The sequence below is a fragment of the Vipera berus genome, assembly GCF_964194415.1.
Source record: "Vipera berus genome assembly, chromosome: 3".
NCBI classification, from domain to species: domain Eukaryota; kingdom Metazoa; phylum Chordata; class Lepidosauria; order Squamata; family Viperidae; genus Vipera; species Vipera berus.
The window spans coordinates 181,715,386-181,732,801 of record NC_138204.1 but is presented as its reverse complement, the minus strand read 5'-3'; the positions used below and the strand labels follow the sequence as shown (position 1 = coordinate 181,732,801).

General features: G+C 38.4%; 1 protein-coding gene across 1 annotated transcript in view; it reads right to left on the bottom strand.

Annotated features, from left to right (window-relative positions):
• LOC308666711 (uncharacterized protein C8orf34 homolog) overlaps positions 1-17,416 on the bottom strand; it is a gene marked incomplete at its 3' end in the record, with an annotated part of 130,949 nt that overhangs the window by 69,855 nt on the left and 43,678 nt on the right. The window contains exons 9-10 of the mRNA XM_081325606.1: positions 10,207-10,292; positions 9,449-9,522 (exon numbers count right to left, since the gene is read on the bottom strand). Of these exons, the coding sequence (XP_081181732.1) occupies positions 9,449-9,522; positions 10,207-10,292 (160 nt within the window). The remainder of the gene's footprint in view (positions 1-9,448; positions 9,523-10,206; positions 10,293-17,416) is intronic.

Below are 17,416 nucleotides of genomic sequence, written 5' to 3'. Positions count from 1 at the left end.
ACACCTAAGGCCTAAGTTTAACTTTCATCCTTTGTTACTATAACTGTTTTCCCCAAAGCTGAATCTGCAACAGGTAGAGGGAGAAAAGCAAAGAAAACTAATAGATAGCAAGTCATTTAAAATATGACTCCACAGTGATATCTAGTGGCCCAAAGGAAACTTTCAGATTCTGTTAATAACACTTAAACTTCTGTATACAGCAAAAATCAGTAATATAATAAAAACAAACCAAATTTTATTTATGGAGGTCAGTTAAGTTCCTTTCACATAACAGATGTCCATTTTGGCCAAAGATAAACATATCAATATGTCAACTATTTACATTTCTTGGGAAGTGGCCAGACAAATGAAATACTTGGCTGGGAGATATCTGATGAAAGACTACAATAGAAAATCTCATATATTTAATTGCATGTTAATAAAAGCTCCATAGGTTTATGCCTGAAAACATTTGCATTGACATGAAAACACAGGCTGATCCCAAATGCAAGTTCTTAGCTAAGATTTAAGGTGTACTGGTCTGTAATGCTACAACTGATGAAAGGCTTTGGCAGAAGTGATAAAATTTAAGGCAAGTCTTTTTTTGCTTGGGGAAAAAGGTTATTTTTCAATTTTCCAATTCTTTCTTTGTTATCTGAAATAGCCAAAGTTCAGGATTTCTTACATGTCTATCTGATGACTTATAGGAAAAGCAATGAAAGGCTAAAGGCAATGCCCAAGTCTTTTCAATACAATTAAAATAAATGGAAATCAACCAAAGGCCATGCCTTTTAAGATAACCAAAGAAAATCTGGAAGAAAAGCTAGAATGTGCAAATGGCATTAAGGCGGCTGTATTTTTGTATGCTACTTTTCCACACCTTCTTTCTGCTTATGGGGATAGAGGAAGAGAAAGCTTGGTTCCAAATAATGAGAATATTCTCTTTGATGTTATTGTGACATTTAAAGCCTGGTTAAAATATATGAAAAATATTTCTTAATGGGCGTTTTCAATTTTTCAAGCAAAGGAAATGACCAAAATGTCCTTGTCAGTGTTACTTTTGGAAATGGCTTTTGACCACTCTCCTAGCTGACTTTGAACTAAGGCAAAATCCCAGCTATTACAACAGTAGAAAGCTGTTACTCTAATAGATTTAAGATGTATCTGCCAGCAACTAAAGTCAGCCATATGTCAATGTTTAAAAAGCCTTTTCCATATTCTCCAATATTTTCTTCACTTACACAACACTTTTTTTGTTTTTACTCAGGTTACTACAAGCAGATTCTTTCTGGTTATCAATGTTACAAATTCAAAGACTTCTTTAATCCGTTCCTTATATTTTGGACGATTGGAAAAGGACTTATTGAAAGATTCTTAATAACAACCTATAGTATTCAGTAGTAGTATCACAACAAAATGCACCTAGACCAGAGTGCAAGACCTGCTACCCCCTAAAAAAAATTCACTTTTTAACGATTTGGAGGTTTGTGGATTTTAACTGAGAAATGGTGCCATTACCCTTTAGCACCCATTTTACCCCTTAACACATTTTCCCTTTAAAAATCTCAGCTCCACCATCCTGAGTCATGCCAACTTTAGATCCTGGCTTGGTTCATTTTTAGACTACAGCTTTGAATAAGCTTTTGAACTGCTAGAATTTGAGCATTCCTGTTTTGGATAATAAAAGACAGTACTATGTCTGTCTTTGCATTCAGAGACCCAGTATGTAATTTGAATATTTTTTTACAATATAGATTGTCTCATCTTTGAAAATATTGGCTCTCTGCATATAGATAGGTTTCTTTCTGTCTTATACAAAAAGAAAGACTAAGTTTTGTATAAGAATTTCCAAGTTTTTTTCCTTAAAAATATCCATCATAATGTATAGAATTGGCACTATAATGGCACTATAATTAAAAAGTACTGAGCATTTCAAGCGTTTCAAAATAATTGATAGAAAATTAAAACCTGGAAATAGTTGTTTAATAATGAGCTACTTCCAAATTTAATTTAGTCACCTGAACTTTTTATTCTAAATATTTTACTGCCAGCAAATTTATAATTTTACAATTTTTTTACAGAAAAAACAGTCTGCAGTAATCAGCTTAAAATTTTCCAAAATAGAAATACTTGTCACAAATATTTTAAAATGCACTAAAATATTTTTTATAATCCCATGAATTCCTCTTTTTTTTTACTAATCCTGTTGAAGGCGATATTTAGAAAGTTGATTAATATTCAAATGAAATATTTGAATGCTGGATTCTTCTCAGCTTTCTGCAGTAAGAGTTCTTCTATACCAGACATGTCAAACTCATGATGTCACTTGACGTCGCACAACGTATCGAGACTGTTTTGCCATTGCCAGAAATGGGGTGGGTGCGGCTTCCGCATGACATGTCCAACCCACGGCCGGCAGTTTGACACCCTTGTTCTATACTATTCTTCTACAGTGAGAGTTTTGTTCCATGAGTTATTCATGCACATGATGGGAGTTAGTTCATTTTCTAATATTACTTAAAAATAAGAATTCTCTTCAAAGCCTTGTTATAGTATTGCAATTATTTTTAATCCTTAAATCTAACATTAGAATTTGCTTTATATCAAATAATATCTAACTGAAATTATAAGTTTTGTCCTGTAGTCAAGCAACCTGCGGAGGAGCTGTAACGACCTGGGGCTGCCTAGAAAGGTAGCCCGGGCGGCGAGGCTCCAGAATTGGTGGCTGCTGCCCCCCATCTGCCCATCTATAAGATCATCGAGCTTCCCCCCCCGACGGAGGTCTTTGGGATTATGGCCACCGTCCGTAGGCTGGAGCGCCATTTAAAACCCTCCTGTATCTGGTCTGGAGGGTGGAATTCACCAGGGACCACCTGAAGCTTTATTTGGAGGTGGGATGTGCCGAAAGGCCCCCAAGATAGCAGTTATCCCCTCGGGATCATACTTTAAATCTAGATAATCCCTCCTTCATTTTTTCACCGGAGACTGACTACAGCCCCTCGGTCGCGATGACATCTAAGGCATGGAGATAGATGAACTACCACCGCTCATCACCGGAGCTACGAAGTTATCCACCAACAAACTATTCTAGCATTCACCGGACTCTCTCTCCTCCTGCGACCTACCCAGGGCTGGATGGTGGTCCCCTGAGATCCTGATCACTGTGAGAGGGTGACCATGTTCTCAGGAGCCACTACTTCAGCTCTGTGGTCTTGATACGCAGTTGTTCCAACCAGCTCATCCTTTACTTCTATTTCCACCTCTGATGGCTTACACCAGAAATGAGCTACTTGCCCTGAGAGCTTCCCCCCTCTCTCAGAGATGGCCATCAGACCTACGCCGCCGTTTCCTTAATGACGGGTCCTGGGACCCCGAGAGGTGGCATGGCGCCAACAAGAGGCTCTTGGGTTTTCTTTTAAATTTTTTTGAAGGGTTAGGGAGGGGGGAGGGTCAGGCCCGGCAGAATGAGGGGAAGATCCTACCGGACCTATCTCAGTCTAAGTTGGCCAATGGTCGCAGCAATATGAGGGCCGAGGAGAGTCTTGTAACCCAGGGGGATGGGACAGGGATACCGATCCCCACAGTAATTGGGAATGGCAGCAGATGGAGGAGCAAAGGGCCATATCGTAATCTGAGATCACGCCCACGCTTTCTTCAGGCTGTGGCGCGCTCTGACCCTCTGGCTCTCGCCTGCTGTCCTGGGGAAGAGGGAGGGCAGACTCCTGAGCTCAGGCTGATCTATTTTAATGCCAGGTCTGTTGTGAATAAAGCTCCCCTCATCCATGACTTGATCGAGGAGGAAGACGCAGACCTGGCATGCATCACGGAAACCTGGTTGGGCCCAGAGTGAGGGGTCCCTCTGACTGATTTATCCCCTCCAGGTTTCCGTGTGCTACATCAGCCTCAAGCTCAGGGTAGGGGAGGTGGCGTGGCGGTCATTATCAGAGAGACCCTCCATCCGTGGGAGGCCACTGCCCCTCAGATAGACGGATGTGAATCCCTCCTCTTAAGATGGGGTCCTGGTGGTCAGTTGGGCCTACTTCTGGTATACCTCTCTCCAAGCTGCACAGCAACGGTTCTACCCAAGCTACCTGACGCCATCTCAGGATTGGCGGTCGAATTTCCAAAACTTATGGTACTGGGAGACTTTAATCTACCTTCCCTGGGCATTGCATCAGAAGTGGCCCGAGAGTTCATGGCCTCCATGACGGCCATGGACCTGACTCAAATTACTCAGGACCCAACTCACGAGGGAGGAAACATGCCTGATCTTATTTTTGTCTCTGGGCAGTGGCTAAATGGACTGGGTGGGGTTACTCCAACATCACAACCCCTTTCATGGACAAACCATTACCTCCTGCGGTTGGGCCTCCGTCACATCACCCCCCGCTGTCAGGAGGCGGAACCGACCAGGTGGTTCCGCCCCAGGCGCCTGATGGACCCAGATAAATTCCAGATGGCGCTTGGACCGATTCCCACCTCCCTCTCCCACAACCCGGTCGAGTCCTTAGTTAATGCCTGGCAACAGGCTGCTTCGGAGGCTCTCGACCGCGTTGTCCCTTTGCGGCCTCTGACCCGGCGCAAGTCCCGACTTGCTCCTTGGTTCTCCAAGGACCTGCGGGAGATGAAACGCCAGAGAAGGGGCCTAGAGAGCATTTGGAGAACCAGTCGGTCTGAGTCTGACCGAACACAGTTAAGATCCTTTTCTAGATCTTATCTTGTGGCAATGAGGGTGGCAAAGCGCGCCTACTTCACCACCCTCATTGCGTCCGCAGATAATCGCCCGGCCGCCCTATTTAGAGTGGTCCGCTCCCTCTTAAGTCAAGAGACGGGAGAGGACCCCCTACATGGACGGGCTGAGGAATTTAGTAAATATCTGGTGGACAAAATTGCTCAGATTCGGGCTGGTCTGGACTCTGACTGGGCAGTATCTAACGAGAGGAAAACGATGAAGTTGGCCGAGTACATTTGGGAAGAGTTCGATCCTGTGACTCCGGATGAAGTGGACAAGATCATGGGGAAACTAAGTGCCGCCACATGTTTGTTGGACCCGTGTCCCTCCTGGCTAGTCTATGCATCTCGGGAGGTTACACGAGGCTGGCTCCTAGCAGTTATCAATGCCTCACTGAGTGAAGGGTACTTCCCTGCTGCCTTGAAAGAGGCGGTGGTAAGGCCCCTCCTCAAGAAACCGGCACTGGACCCAGCTGTTTTAAACAACTTCCGTCCTGTCTCCAACCTTCGCTTCCTTGCGAAGGTCGTTGAGAGCGTGGTGGCAGGACAGCTCCCTTTGAACCTGGAGGAAGCTGAATATCTAGATCTGTACCAATCGGGTTTCAGACCCGGGCACAGCACGGAGACGGCATTGGTCGCACTGGTGAATGATCTCTGGCGGGCCCGAGATAGAGGTTATTCCTCTGTCCTGGTCCTATTAGATCTATCAGCGGCTTTTGATACCATCGACCATGGTATCTTACTGCATCGTCTTGAGGGGCTGGGAGTGGGAGGCACCGTTCTGTGATGGTTCTCCTCCTACCTCTCGGACCGTTCGCAGACGGTGTTGGCAGGAGGGCAGAGGTCAATCCCTAGGCCTCTTAGTTGTGGAGTGCCTCAGGGTTCGGTGCTCTCGCCCCTCCTGTTCAACATCTATATGAAGCCGCTGGGAGAGATCATCCGTAGCTTCGGTGTGAAATATCATCAATATGCTGATGATACCCAGCTATTCATCTCCACCCCGAACCAACCCAGTGATGCCCTCGGTGTGATGTCCCGTTGCCTGGAAGCGGTGCAGATTTGGATGGGAGAAAACAGGCTTCGACTCAACCCGGCCAAGACTGAGTGGCTGTACATACCGTCATCTCGTTTAGTCCAAGAGGTTCCATCTCTGACTATAGGAGGAGAGATGTTACCTCCCATTGATAGAGCACGCAATCTGGGCGTCCTCCTAGATTCACGACTCAGTTTTGAAGATCATATTGGAGTCGTGGCTAGGGGGGCATTTGCACAGATTCGTCTTATATACCAATTGCGCCCCTTTTTGGACCAAGATGCCCTACGTACAGTCACCCACGCACTCGTTACCTCCCGTATTGATTACTGTAATGCTCTCTACATGGGGCTGACCTTGAAGACCACCCGGAGGCTTCAGCTGGTGCAGAATGCAGCTGCACGGGTTGTGATGGGAGCTCCCCGATACTCCCATATTACACCCCTCCTGCGTGAGCTGCATTGGCTACCAGTTGCCCTCCGGGTGAGATTTAAGGTGCTGGTACTTACCTTTAAAGCCCTACATGGCTTAGGTCCGGGATACTTGCAGGACCATCTGCTGCCGGGAACAAATTCCCATCGTCCAGTACGCTCACACAGAGAAGGCCTCCTCAGGGTACCGTCAGCTAGGCAATGTCGGTTGGCGACCCCCAGGGGGAGGGCCTTCTCTGTGGGAGCGCCAGCCCTATGGAATCAGCTCCCCCCTGAGCTTCGGATGGCCCAAAACCTCCAATCCTTTCGCCGCGGCCTCAAAACACTCCTGTTCCACCAGGCTGACCTGGACTGACAGGCATTTTAATTAATTTAAATTTAGAATTTTTAATTTATTTTTTAAATTCTCTAATTTTAATTTATTGCACAGATGTTCTCAATTTTATTTTTATCCTGATTTCTGTACTTATTATATGTTTTGTTGTTAGCCGCCCTGAGTCCTTCGGGAGATAGGGCGGGATATAAATCCCATCAATAAATAAATAAATAAATAAACCTGCCAGCACATTGTTAATATCAATAATATATTGAGATAGCTCTTCTCAAACCATGATTCAAGATAATCAAATACAGGAAAGTCACACAAAAAGGAGCTAGGTAGATTAATAATCTGAATAGTGTAAGAGTGAGGTAAAAGAAAACACAATTATGCTTTCAAGATTCTGTTATTATAGCTTATAGCAATAAAGTATAATTCCAATTAATTAATGTACAAACTGATGCAGCTGATTTAAATGTTCTCACTCATGGACTGGGGACAAGATGACGGCACCATAATAGGGACAAGGCAGAAAAAAATGCTGGCAGGTTAGATACAATTGGAAAGATTTTTAACGTCCAGTCGTGTAGATGAGGTGCAGAAGGCTTTCCAGTGAAAAAACAACATTACCAAAAAGAGCAGGACCAAATGTTTTTGACCAATTTTTCTTTAGATTTGGCAGACTTGGGGGGCATTAAGAGAGGGATGTTTTAGTTTATGGATTCTGTATGCTCCTATTCTTACCTTTATATACCATATATCATGAAATTTTCCCCATTGCTTATTTTTATTTATTTATTTATATCCCAACTTCATTATTTTTTACAAATAACTGAAGGCAGTGAACATGTCCAACCTACCTTCCTCATCCAGTTTTCCTCACAGAAATAACCCTTTGAGTTGAGCTGGGCTGAGAGAGACTGACTGGCCAAAAGTCACACAGTTGGCTTTCTTGGCTAAGGCGGGACTTGAACTCATGGTCTCTCACTTTCTAGCCTGGTGTGTTGACCACTAGACCGAACTGGTCTAATGATTTTATCTCATTGTCCTGCTCTTCCCATGGTCACAGAGACCATCACAGCTTCCAAAGAGACCACCATACTTTTTATTTTCTTATTAAAAAATGAAACTTTAGAAAGAAGAGAGAAAAGCAGACTAGTTGTAGTTACATAAATAATTTTGTGGTTGCCAGAAAACACAGTGCATGTTGACTTTTTGACGCCACTATAATATTGGAGAAACCTGGATGACCTCATCAACTCTGATCTCCAGAGTTTAAAAGACAATTTCACAGCTGGAATCCTTACTTGGCTGAAACAATACCCTTTAACTCCAGATATGACTTTCCATTGTCAAAATATAAAACTGTTTGCCATGTTACACATTGTTTAAAAAGAAAGAAAAGGTTTTTTGAGATTCACAGCCATCTTTAACGAGGGAGGGAGGGAGGGAGGGAGGGAGGGAGGGAGGGAGGAAGGAAGGAAGGAAGGAAGGAAGGAAGGAAGGAAGGAAGGAAGGAAGGAAGGAAGGAAGGAAGGAAGGAAGGAAGGAAGGAAGGAAAGGTTGTAGACCAACATTTAAGACACCATTTAAATTTAGTTAAAGGTAAATATCATCACTCTTAGATTTAACTGAAGAGCAGTTCTTTATTTTTCAATTGGGTTTGTTTTACCTGTATTAGACTGTATCCTATATATAATGTTAAAAATTACAAGATTTGTTGAATAAAAATAAAATATGAAAAGATAGAAATAAAGATATTAGTGTGTGCCTTACTAACAATAGTGTGAATTTGGCTTACTTTCCAAGTGTCAGATTTCTGATTTTGTTCCTAACCTGTTAAAACCGTAAACCTTATATTGAAATTTTGCAGCACATTGCAAAACAATATCCACAATTAAAATGTGATTGCACTAGTTCAGCTCACGAACAAGTCACAACTGCTTAAGCTTATCTCCATTGTTAAAAAGCATAGTTAATGCTGCTATATAAATGCATTTGAGAAATGAATGTCACTTTAATTTCTGAAGAATAAAAGCTAAAATTCTTAGATGTTATATTAACATTATAATATAGTATAATATAGCATAATATAGTATAATAATATATCTATTCTTATATGTTATATTAGATATTATTTTCTTAGTTGCCATTATCCAAACAGAACAAGTCCTTGTTTGCAGACTAGATCTTTTTGTATACTCTCACAGTCATAGTCAGCTTAATTTTCGTTAAAGATTTAAATGGCATGGGCTATTATATTTAGAATATAATTATAAACATATTTATAATACAATGTTTATATTTCAAACTAAGTATATATTTTTTTTAAAAAAGCAGTTGATCACTTCCCAGGTCAGCAGTATTCAAATTAACTGATTATGTCAAGTACTCTGTCAGGTAACATTTTCCAGTTAATGCAGTTTTCTGTCTTGTGTTTGTGTGTGCATGCCTATATCTATGTCTCTGTGTGTATATATGTATGTATATATGTATATGTATGTTTGTATATGTGTGTGTATATATGCATACATACATGCAAATATTTGGATTCAAAGGAAAAAATTATTCAGAGTTCACATAAGCAAAGTGATGGCAGTTCCTTAAAGTATTTGCACATAATCCCAGAAAAAATATTTCATTTAAGAAAGTGCTAGCAGATATAATGTGCATATCCTTGTGAGCACTGGATCACTTTTTCCCTTTTGAATCCAGATAGCTGCACAGGTAAAATATTTTTGTTTTTATGTATACTGACCAGTTAAAAGTTTGAATTTAATCTATAATGGGCCTGCACTATGAGCATTAGACTAAAATATTAACTATTTAAATATTATTAAATATTAATTGATGCATTCCAATTTTTCTATTCATTATTACATGTAGGTGAACTGGAAATAAACTGAAATGTATTATGTAATATTCAAGATAGTACCTATAAAGTGTTCTTCTTACCCGCTCAGTTGCTTGGCTTACATTCTCCAATTCATCAATACTGTCCATTAATATTTCTGTCCCAGGCTCTGATACTGTTCAAAACAGGGAAAGAAGAATATCAAACTAGGAGAACAAGTAACATCAACCCAATAATCTGTTAGCTTTTTAAAAAGTTACTATGGATAATGTTAGATGTTAATTCACGGAGGTAGGACCCTTGGTGGTGCAGTGGTTAAAATGCAGTATTTCAGGCAAATTCTGCCCACAGTCTGGAGTTCAATCCTGCAGGGGCTCAAGGTTGACTCACCTTCCATCCTTCAGATTGTTGGGGGAAATATGCTGACTCTATAAACCACTTAGAGAGGGCTGTAAGGCACTATGGGGCAGTAAATAAGTCCAAATACTATTGTTATTGCTATTATGTGGGATGATGTTTTTGCTTTAACCAGAGAAAAACAAGATTCCAACTAAGACAAATCCAACTCAACTTCAGCTTTCAAGCTGAAAATGTAAGATGACCTCATTGTATAAAAAGAACTAGGAAAGTCATTTTATATAACCTTTTTTATATAAAATCCATTTATTTGAAATTAAAACCCATATTGTCATCCTCACCAGTTTTATCCATTGTACATGGTTTGCATTTTTCATTTATTTTCAGCACCTAGAATTTAATTATTTCCAAGCATTGATTCATAACATTTTTCTTGAACTCCTCAGGTAAAGGAGGGGTACAAAGGTAACAACTAAATAAATGAAGCAATCCAAAAAATTACCAACAGACTCTGGTCCTTCTTGCTCAAATGTATGAGAGACAACAGACAGATCTTCTGCATTTTCTATCAGAGTATCTCCTTGCAATCTAGGTGATTAAAAACAGAAACATGGCACTGCTATTAGAGAGACTTTCTATATGCAAATATCATGCAAATCTGAGTTTAATGATGCCTTTATTTATTCCCCTGATTCTACAGGTCTTTTGTATATTGAGCTACTTAATTGGCTTAGTTCAAGCTCTAGAGAAAATTGTGTGTGTAATTGTGGAGCATACAGTAACTCATGAAATCAAAGTGCCCTATACTCTGTTATTATTCTCTTATGTGCTTTTGAATTTCTCTTAGCGATAAATCTGCCTGCGAAGTGGCCTTTCAGGGAAAAATATTCTTCTATAAAAATTAAACTCAGGAAGGGAAGAAGAAGGAGAAAAGGAATAAGAGCTAGCTGCTACTTTTAGCATTCCTCATTGGCCAGTTCAAACAAACGCATATGAAATGATGTTTATATTCATTAAATGTTTCATTAAAGTAGATAGGCATACTTCCCATAGGATATGGCTTCTCTAATGCTCTAAGGAATTATGCTGTTTTTAAAGTTTTCCCTCACTGTAGCACCCAAACTGCTATCATATCTCCATTATTCCTGCTTGAACTTAGGCTTTCTCACATCAACACTTCATATCAGAGACTGAGGGAGAAGATCCAATGCCTGCCTGAAAGCCCCCATCCCCCTCAGGCTGTCTGAGTGTTTACTCTTTGGGACTATATAAAGCACAACATCTGTTTTACAGCTTTAAGCCTCTGCCCACTGCCTACTTCCCTTCTCCCCAAAAGAACAAAAGTCAAAGTTAAACATTTCTATTAATGTTTATCATTGGACACGTGACTGTGCAACTCTAAGCAAAAGTTGACTACCTTAATTTTCATAACCAAAAACATAATAATTAAGCTTCTTAAGATTAAAAATACCTTATACTGGACTTAACATAAACTTCTTTGAACTATTTTAAAACATTTCATAAAACTGAAAGCTAGGTGTATCTTAGAAATCACCTAGGCTAGTGTATATCCTGCATTATTAGTAAGTACAGCAAATCAAAATATTCAGAAACAAAAGTGAATACTTTACTTTTGAAAAATCCAGCTTTTTGCCATTTTGGTTCATCATTAGGTCTAATTTCGTTAAAATTTGATTTTAGTTAATTTTCTCTTGTTTCAAATCTGATTTTGGTCATACATCAAACATTTTAGAATTGCAACTTTGGGGTCCCTTAATCTTGAAAAAGGACAATTGCAGGTTCTGTTATATTCCCTCTTACATGCATTTAAAATTTTCAGATATGCCAGTCTCTAATGTGTGGGGTCAGCTTTAGGCTAAGGCCAATACTGCCAAAGCTTAAGGGGACCAGAACAAAAATGACTCATTTTTAAATTTAGCGTCCTAACACATAAAGTATAAATATTTTTCTATTCATAAAACATTAAATCAGTAATCCTAAAAATACAAAACTTCACATCAACAGGAAGTGATGCCATTAATTAATATGGCCTGGACTACCATATATCTTGAGCCTGGCACCACTGATATTCAATTTTAGGTATAATTTCTCTGGCAACTAAAAGTACCAATTATCTGTAGAAAAATAAGAAAAATTAAAATTACGAATATATACCAAGAGATTTCTTTACAGTATGAATATTATGGTATCTAACAGTACAATCTGTACTTAAAAAAAATAAATCCACAGTACAAACTCTATTTTAAAAAAATCAAATCCAAAATCAAAACAAAACAAATACAATCCATTAGTTTTTGTTGTTAAAAAAGACACAAGATACAGAATTCTAAAATTTCAAAATACTAAACTGAAGGCACAGAAAAACAAATGTAAGACAATTTTTTATACCAGGTAAGAACAACTTTAAAATTTTTGGTGGGTGGGGTATGGTCAGTATACCCACGTTAAGTCAACCAAGCAATGCTGCCAAGGGGGTTTTCAATGCCTAAAAACAGTGAAGTGTGGATGGGAAAGGACAGATTTCAGCTCAACCTTGACAAAATTAATGTCTAAGATTTTAAGGCCTCTCAACTTTGGAGATTTTTCAATTTTAACTCTGTAAAGCAGGTACATTTCTCCAGTCAGAGTACACAATCTAGGTGTCCTCATGGACTCACACATAGCTCTTGCTTGAAGAGCAGAGACAGCCACAGGTAGAGGGCCTTTGCACAGGTTCATCTTGGCAATCAATTCTGCTTATTCCTGGACTAGGAAGCCTTCAATAAAGTGATGTACACTTTAATCACCTCCCTGTGTATTACTATAACAGAGTCCACATGGGTCTGTCCTTTGAAAAGCGTTCATAAGTTGCAGCCGATCCAGAATGCAGAAACACAGAAAGTTTTGACATTTCTCACTATGTACATATAACAATGCTGCTCTATGAGCTGTAGGGGCTTCCCAGTAATTTTCAGGGATTCAAGGATTTAGATACGTGCTAGGAATTATTTAACTTTAATTTTTTACAAAATATATTTTACAAACACAAAACTGTTCATTGTTGGTTAAAAACAAGCAAAAAATTATCTGATTCACTTTTAAATTTAAATTACTTTTAAATTAATTGTGGTATATAGATTTAACCTGCTTCTGCAGTAAACAAATAACTCTAGACTATTTACCATGGTCTTCCAAGCAAGATCAGTATGCCCTTATTAGAGATTGCATGAGACAGATTCTGTTCCATCTATTGCACTTTAAGACATCATTTAAAATATATAGACCTTTTTTCTGTGGTTGTTTATCCTTTTACAAAATAGCTAACATTAGTATTAGATTAGCACTAGTATACAATGCTTTTAAAAAATGTTAAATGTTATAATCCTTTCCTAATATAAACAATATTATACAGATAGTCCTTGACGTACAACCACAATTAAGCCCAAAATTTCTGTTGCTAAGCTAGATGTTTATTAAGTGAGTTTTGTCCCATTTTACTAACTTTCTTGCTGTAGTTGTTACGTGAATCACTGCAGTTGTTAAGTTAGCAATATGGTTGTTAACTGAATCTGGCTTTCCCACTGACTTTGTCAGAAGGCCGCAAAACGTGATCCCATTATCCCAGGAGTCTGCAGCTGTTATAAATATGAGTCAGTTGCCAAGCGTATGCATTTTGATCACTTGACCATAAGGATGCCACAATGGTTGTAAGTGTGAAAAACGGTCATAAGTCACTTTTTAAAGTGTTGTTGTAACTTCAATAGGTCATTAAATGAACTATTGTAAGGCGAGGACAATCTCTATACTACAAGCTTCATATATGTGTGTGTGTTTTCTATAGACTACTGCAATATGCTGTAACATAAGACTAATTTTGAACATCTCTCAGACTGTAAGACTGGTCCAAAATGTGTGACCCACCTGCTGGTTGATACCTGTCAGCAGCATGTAACAACTGTTATGGGCTACCAGTAATTACCAATATATCTCTGGTTGCAATTCAAAGAGGTCTGGTGTCTAGATACTCACAAAACCAGCTTCTCTAACCCAAATGCTTATCCAGAAAAAGCTGGGCTCCCCACTTCCAGGATGTGTGAAAAATTAAAGTTCATAAGCATTATTTTTTGGTTAAGGCTTTCTTCTTAAAAATTAAATTGGCTCTTTCCTTGATATCATTCCATAATATGATAAAGATATTATTGTTCTGGAAGGCAAAGTGACCCTCTCTGTAACTTATCTTTGACACCGATTTCTCCCTCCCGCATCCCCTCATTTCCATTTTTATCCCATACACACACACACACACACACACACACACACACACACATATATCCAAATCAAGGAGGTGAAAGGTACTTGATACCCACAGCAACAACCCAGTGAGGTAGGTTGGGTTGAGACAAAATGACTGATCCAGTCACCCAGCTGGCTTTCATGCCTAAGGAGCCTGGAACTCACCATATCCTGATTTCTTCACAACTTAAGATTTTCAAACAAAATTAATAATGGTTAGTAGTAGAACCTGATTCCAGTAAGATATAATGAATATTGGAAATAAAAGAACTATTGATTTGAAGGCAGTGTTTAAAAATGTTGAAGGTTGCCCTGTTGATTTGGTTTCTAACTTTTTTTCCCCATGGAGTAATTTCATGTTTACAGGATGGACATAGCCTTTCCTCCCTTCCTTTCTCTTTCTCTCATTTTTCGGAACACTTGCTCTTTTGTACTATAAATGAGTTTACTTATTCCCTTCGCAAGATAATCAAGATTTCTCTGGGATTCTTTTTTTTCCCCAAAGCTGAAATTCCTGCCAATAACAGGAAGCTTTTTTTTTACATGATAGAAAAAAACAATATATAAAATCTTGGTGTTAAATTATATATGGTCAGGTTTTGCGAAAGTATTAAATAATTATAACTCTTTTCAGAATATTTTTTACCATAAGAAAATATATATCCAAGTTATAGGGTTTGCATAATACACAATAGTTATTATTATTATTAGAGTATGGCATTATTACATTAGCCAGGAGACCACAATGCTACTGCAGCGTAGTAGTTTGGCTGTCAATTTACCAATTCTATGGTTGTGCGCTTCCCAAGGTGCACCACAGAAGGACAAGCTGGCTTTGCACCAGAAAGAAGGACCAGGGGCTCTTCTTGCAGGTTCAAGGCAATTTCATGTGATGGTGGTAACTTGATAAAATCCTTGGTTTGAACTTGGTTCACAACTCTTGAAAGTATACAGAGTCAAGGGATGGAGGCATTGCTTTTTTTGTAGCTGTGCTGGCCCTTTCATCTGACTTTGTATTGGAAGTTAGACAAGCCCTTACTTTAATCATCTTCCAATAGCAACTGAAGTCAGAGCTCTTCCAGTGTGTGGGTGTATGGAGCTTCATGCTTGCTTTTGGGTTTGCTTGGCTGGGTTGTTTTTTGAATTTGGGATTCGTGTGTTTTACTGTTAGCATTCTGGGTGATGTAATGTTTGTATCAAGGTCAAGTGTGGTAAGAGAGCCAGTTTGGTATAGTGGTGAAGATGCTGGATTAGAAACTGATCTGGCTGATCTGATCTATTGAAAGGTTACTATTTAAAATCTCACTGATTTTTTTGTTTTTCAGAAAAAAAAGTCAAACTGGATTTTTAGATTTACCTCTGGAAAATAATTTGTCAAAACAAGTTATTCTTGTAAATTTGTCTTCTAATAGTTTGAAACAAAATCTGCAAGGAGATAGATATATAACATACATTATAAAAGTGATGGACAGGTATTTTTCATTTCCCTTATGCTGAGAGCAATTCTTTATGAAAATCTCTAGAATGTTTTAAAACTGGGGATGCTTTGATTATCACATTAACATTTTAATGTGTTATTTTTGGACTGATTCAGTGGGAAAATGGGGTCAGCTAGGTAAATTCCAGGTCCCGTGAGATTTTGTTTAAGCTGCAAATAAATCTTCTCTCCTATTTGTCCATGATAAAACTAGGAGTTGGACATAATTAGACTCAGACACTTCTTTCACAAGAGAAATTCACAGGGTGTTCACCATGAAAATGGCTGAGCAGCATGGGATTCAAAATTACTGTTTCTAGTTCAGTGTATATATTTACTATTTAGCCATCATTTAAACAAGAGTACTGAAGTTAAAAACACTTAAACGCATGTAAACAAATAGTTTATACTATACAATTACTTTATCTTGCCCTAACTATGTTTCTGAGAAAAATGTTCACTAAATTCAAAGATACCAAACTGAGATCAGGAAAGCTAGTCCTGTGCTTATACAGATAAATGCCCTTCTGAGCATATAAGAGAAGTGATTTCTACTTTTTGCTTCATAATTCACTCATTCAAAAATGCCTCCACTTTTTAAGAGATTTTTCTCTATTCCCAATAATGATTGATGTGATATTTAATAATATATTATGAAGAGAACATATAAATGAGCTCAAGTGAAGTGGCAATTAAAGGTTTATTACAAACATTACAAAGGAAAGAATAAACATACACAAAATCTATGGGATTGGATCTATCATATTTCTATAATAAGTTTTAGTAATAATACTCTGTACTTCTCTGTAGACCAAATATTTCTAGAGCTAATCAACATGCAATGCTTATAAACTGTCTGTCTACCATTCTTTTTTATTCATTTAATCTACTGAAAATCTGAAACAGAAACATCTTCTGGCAATAGAAATCATTTCTCTGAAACCTAATATTGCTTGGAGACCCAGCTGTAGGGGCTGGATCATTTGAGAACTGAGAAAACTGTATTGAACCTTTGCTCCCTTAAAGCTCAGAGTTATCAGGACCAGTAAAAACTTGCACTTGCGTGAGTCTGCTTTGACAATCATTTCCGGAAACAGCATCCATTTTTTCTACCTCCAAACTGTTTTAGAAATTAGGCAACAGAGGGACTTGAAAAAAAAAGATTATTTACAGAGAAAACTTGTAGATACATCATTTCAAGTAATTTGGATCTAAATGTATTTTAAACTTTGCTACTTGCCTTAATAGAGTAGAAATAGAGTAGAAATATTTTTCCCAAAGAAGTAAATATACAAATATAACCCTAATTATAAATGTGAGGTCATACATCTTAGATGACTTATAATATATATTTATTTATTTATTTATTTATTTATTTATTTATTTATTTATTTATTTATTTATTTATTTATTTATTTTTATATACCGCCCTTCTCCCGAGGGACTCGGGGCGGTGTACAGAGTAAGGTAGGTATACAGTTGAACAATAGTAAAAAACAATAGTAAAAAACAACTGAGACCCCAAGAGATATCTAAGTTCATTGGTACTGTTGTTTATATTTTTTTCAAAAATGTCTTTTAATTAAAATATTGGACAATCACTTAAATATGAGCCAACAGTATGCTACAGCTGCCAAAAAAGCCAACACACTGATAGGCTGCATTAACAGAAGGATAGAATTAAGATCATGTGAAGTGTTAATACCACTTTGTAATACCTTGGTAAGACCACACTTGGAATATTGCATCCAGTTTTGGTCACCATGATGTAAAAAAGATGTTGAGATTCCAGAAAGAGTACAGAGAAGAGCAACAAAGATGATTAGGGGACTGGAGGCTAAAACATATAATGAACGGTTGCTGGAATTGGGTATGTCCAGTTTAATGAAGAGAAGGACTAGGGGTGACATAATAGCACTGTTCCAATATTTCAGGGGTTGCC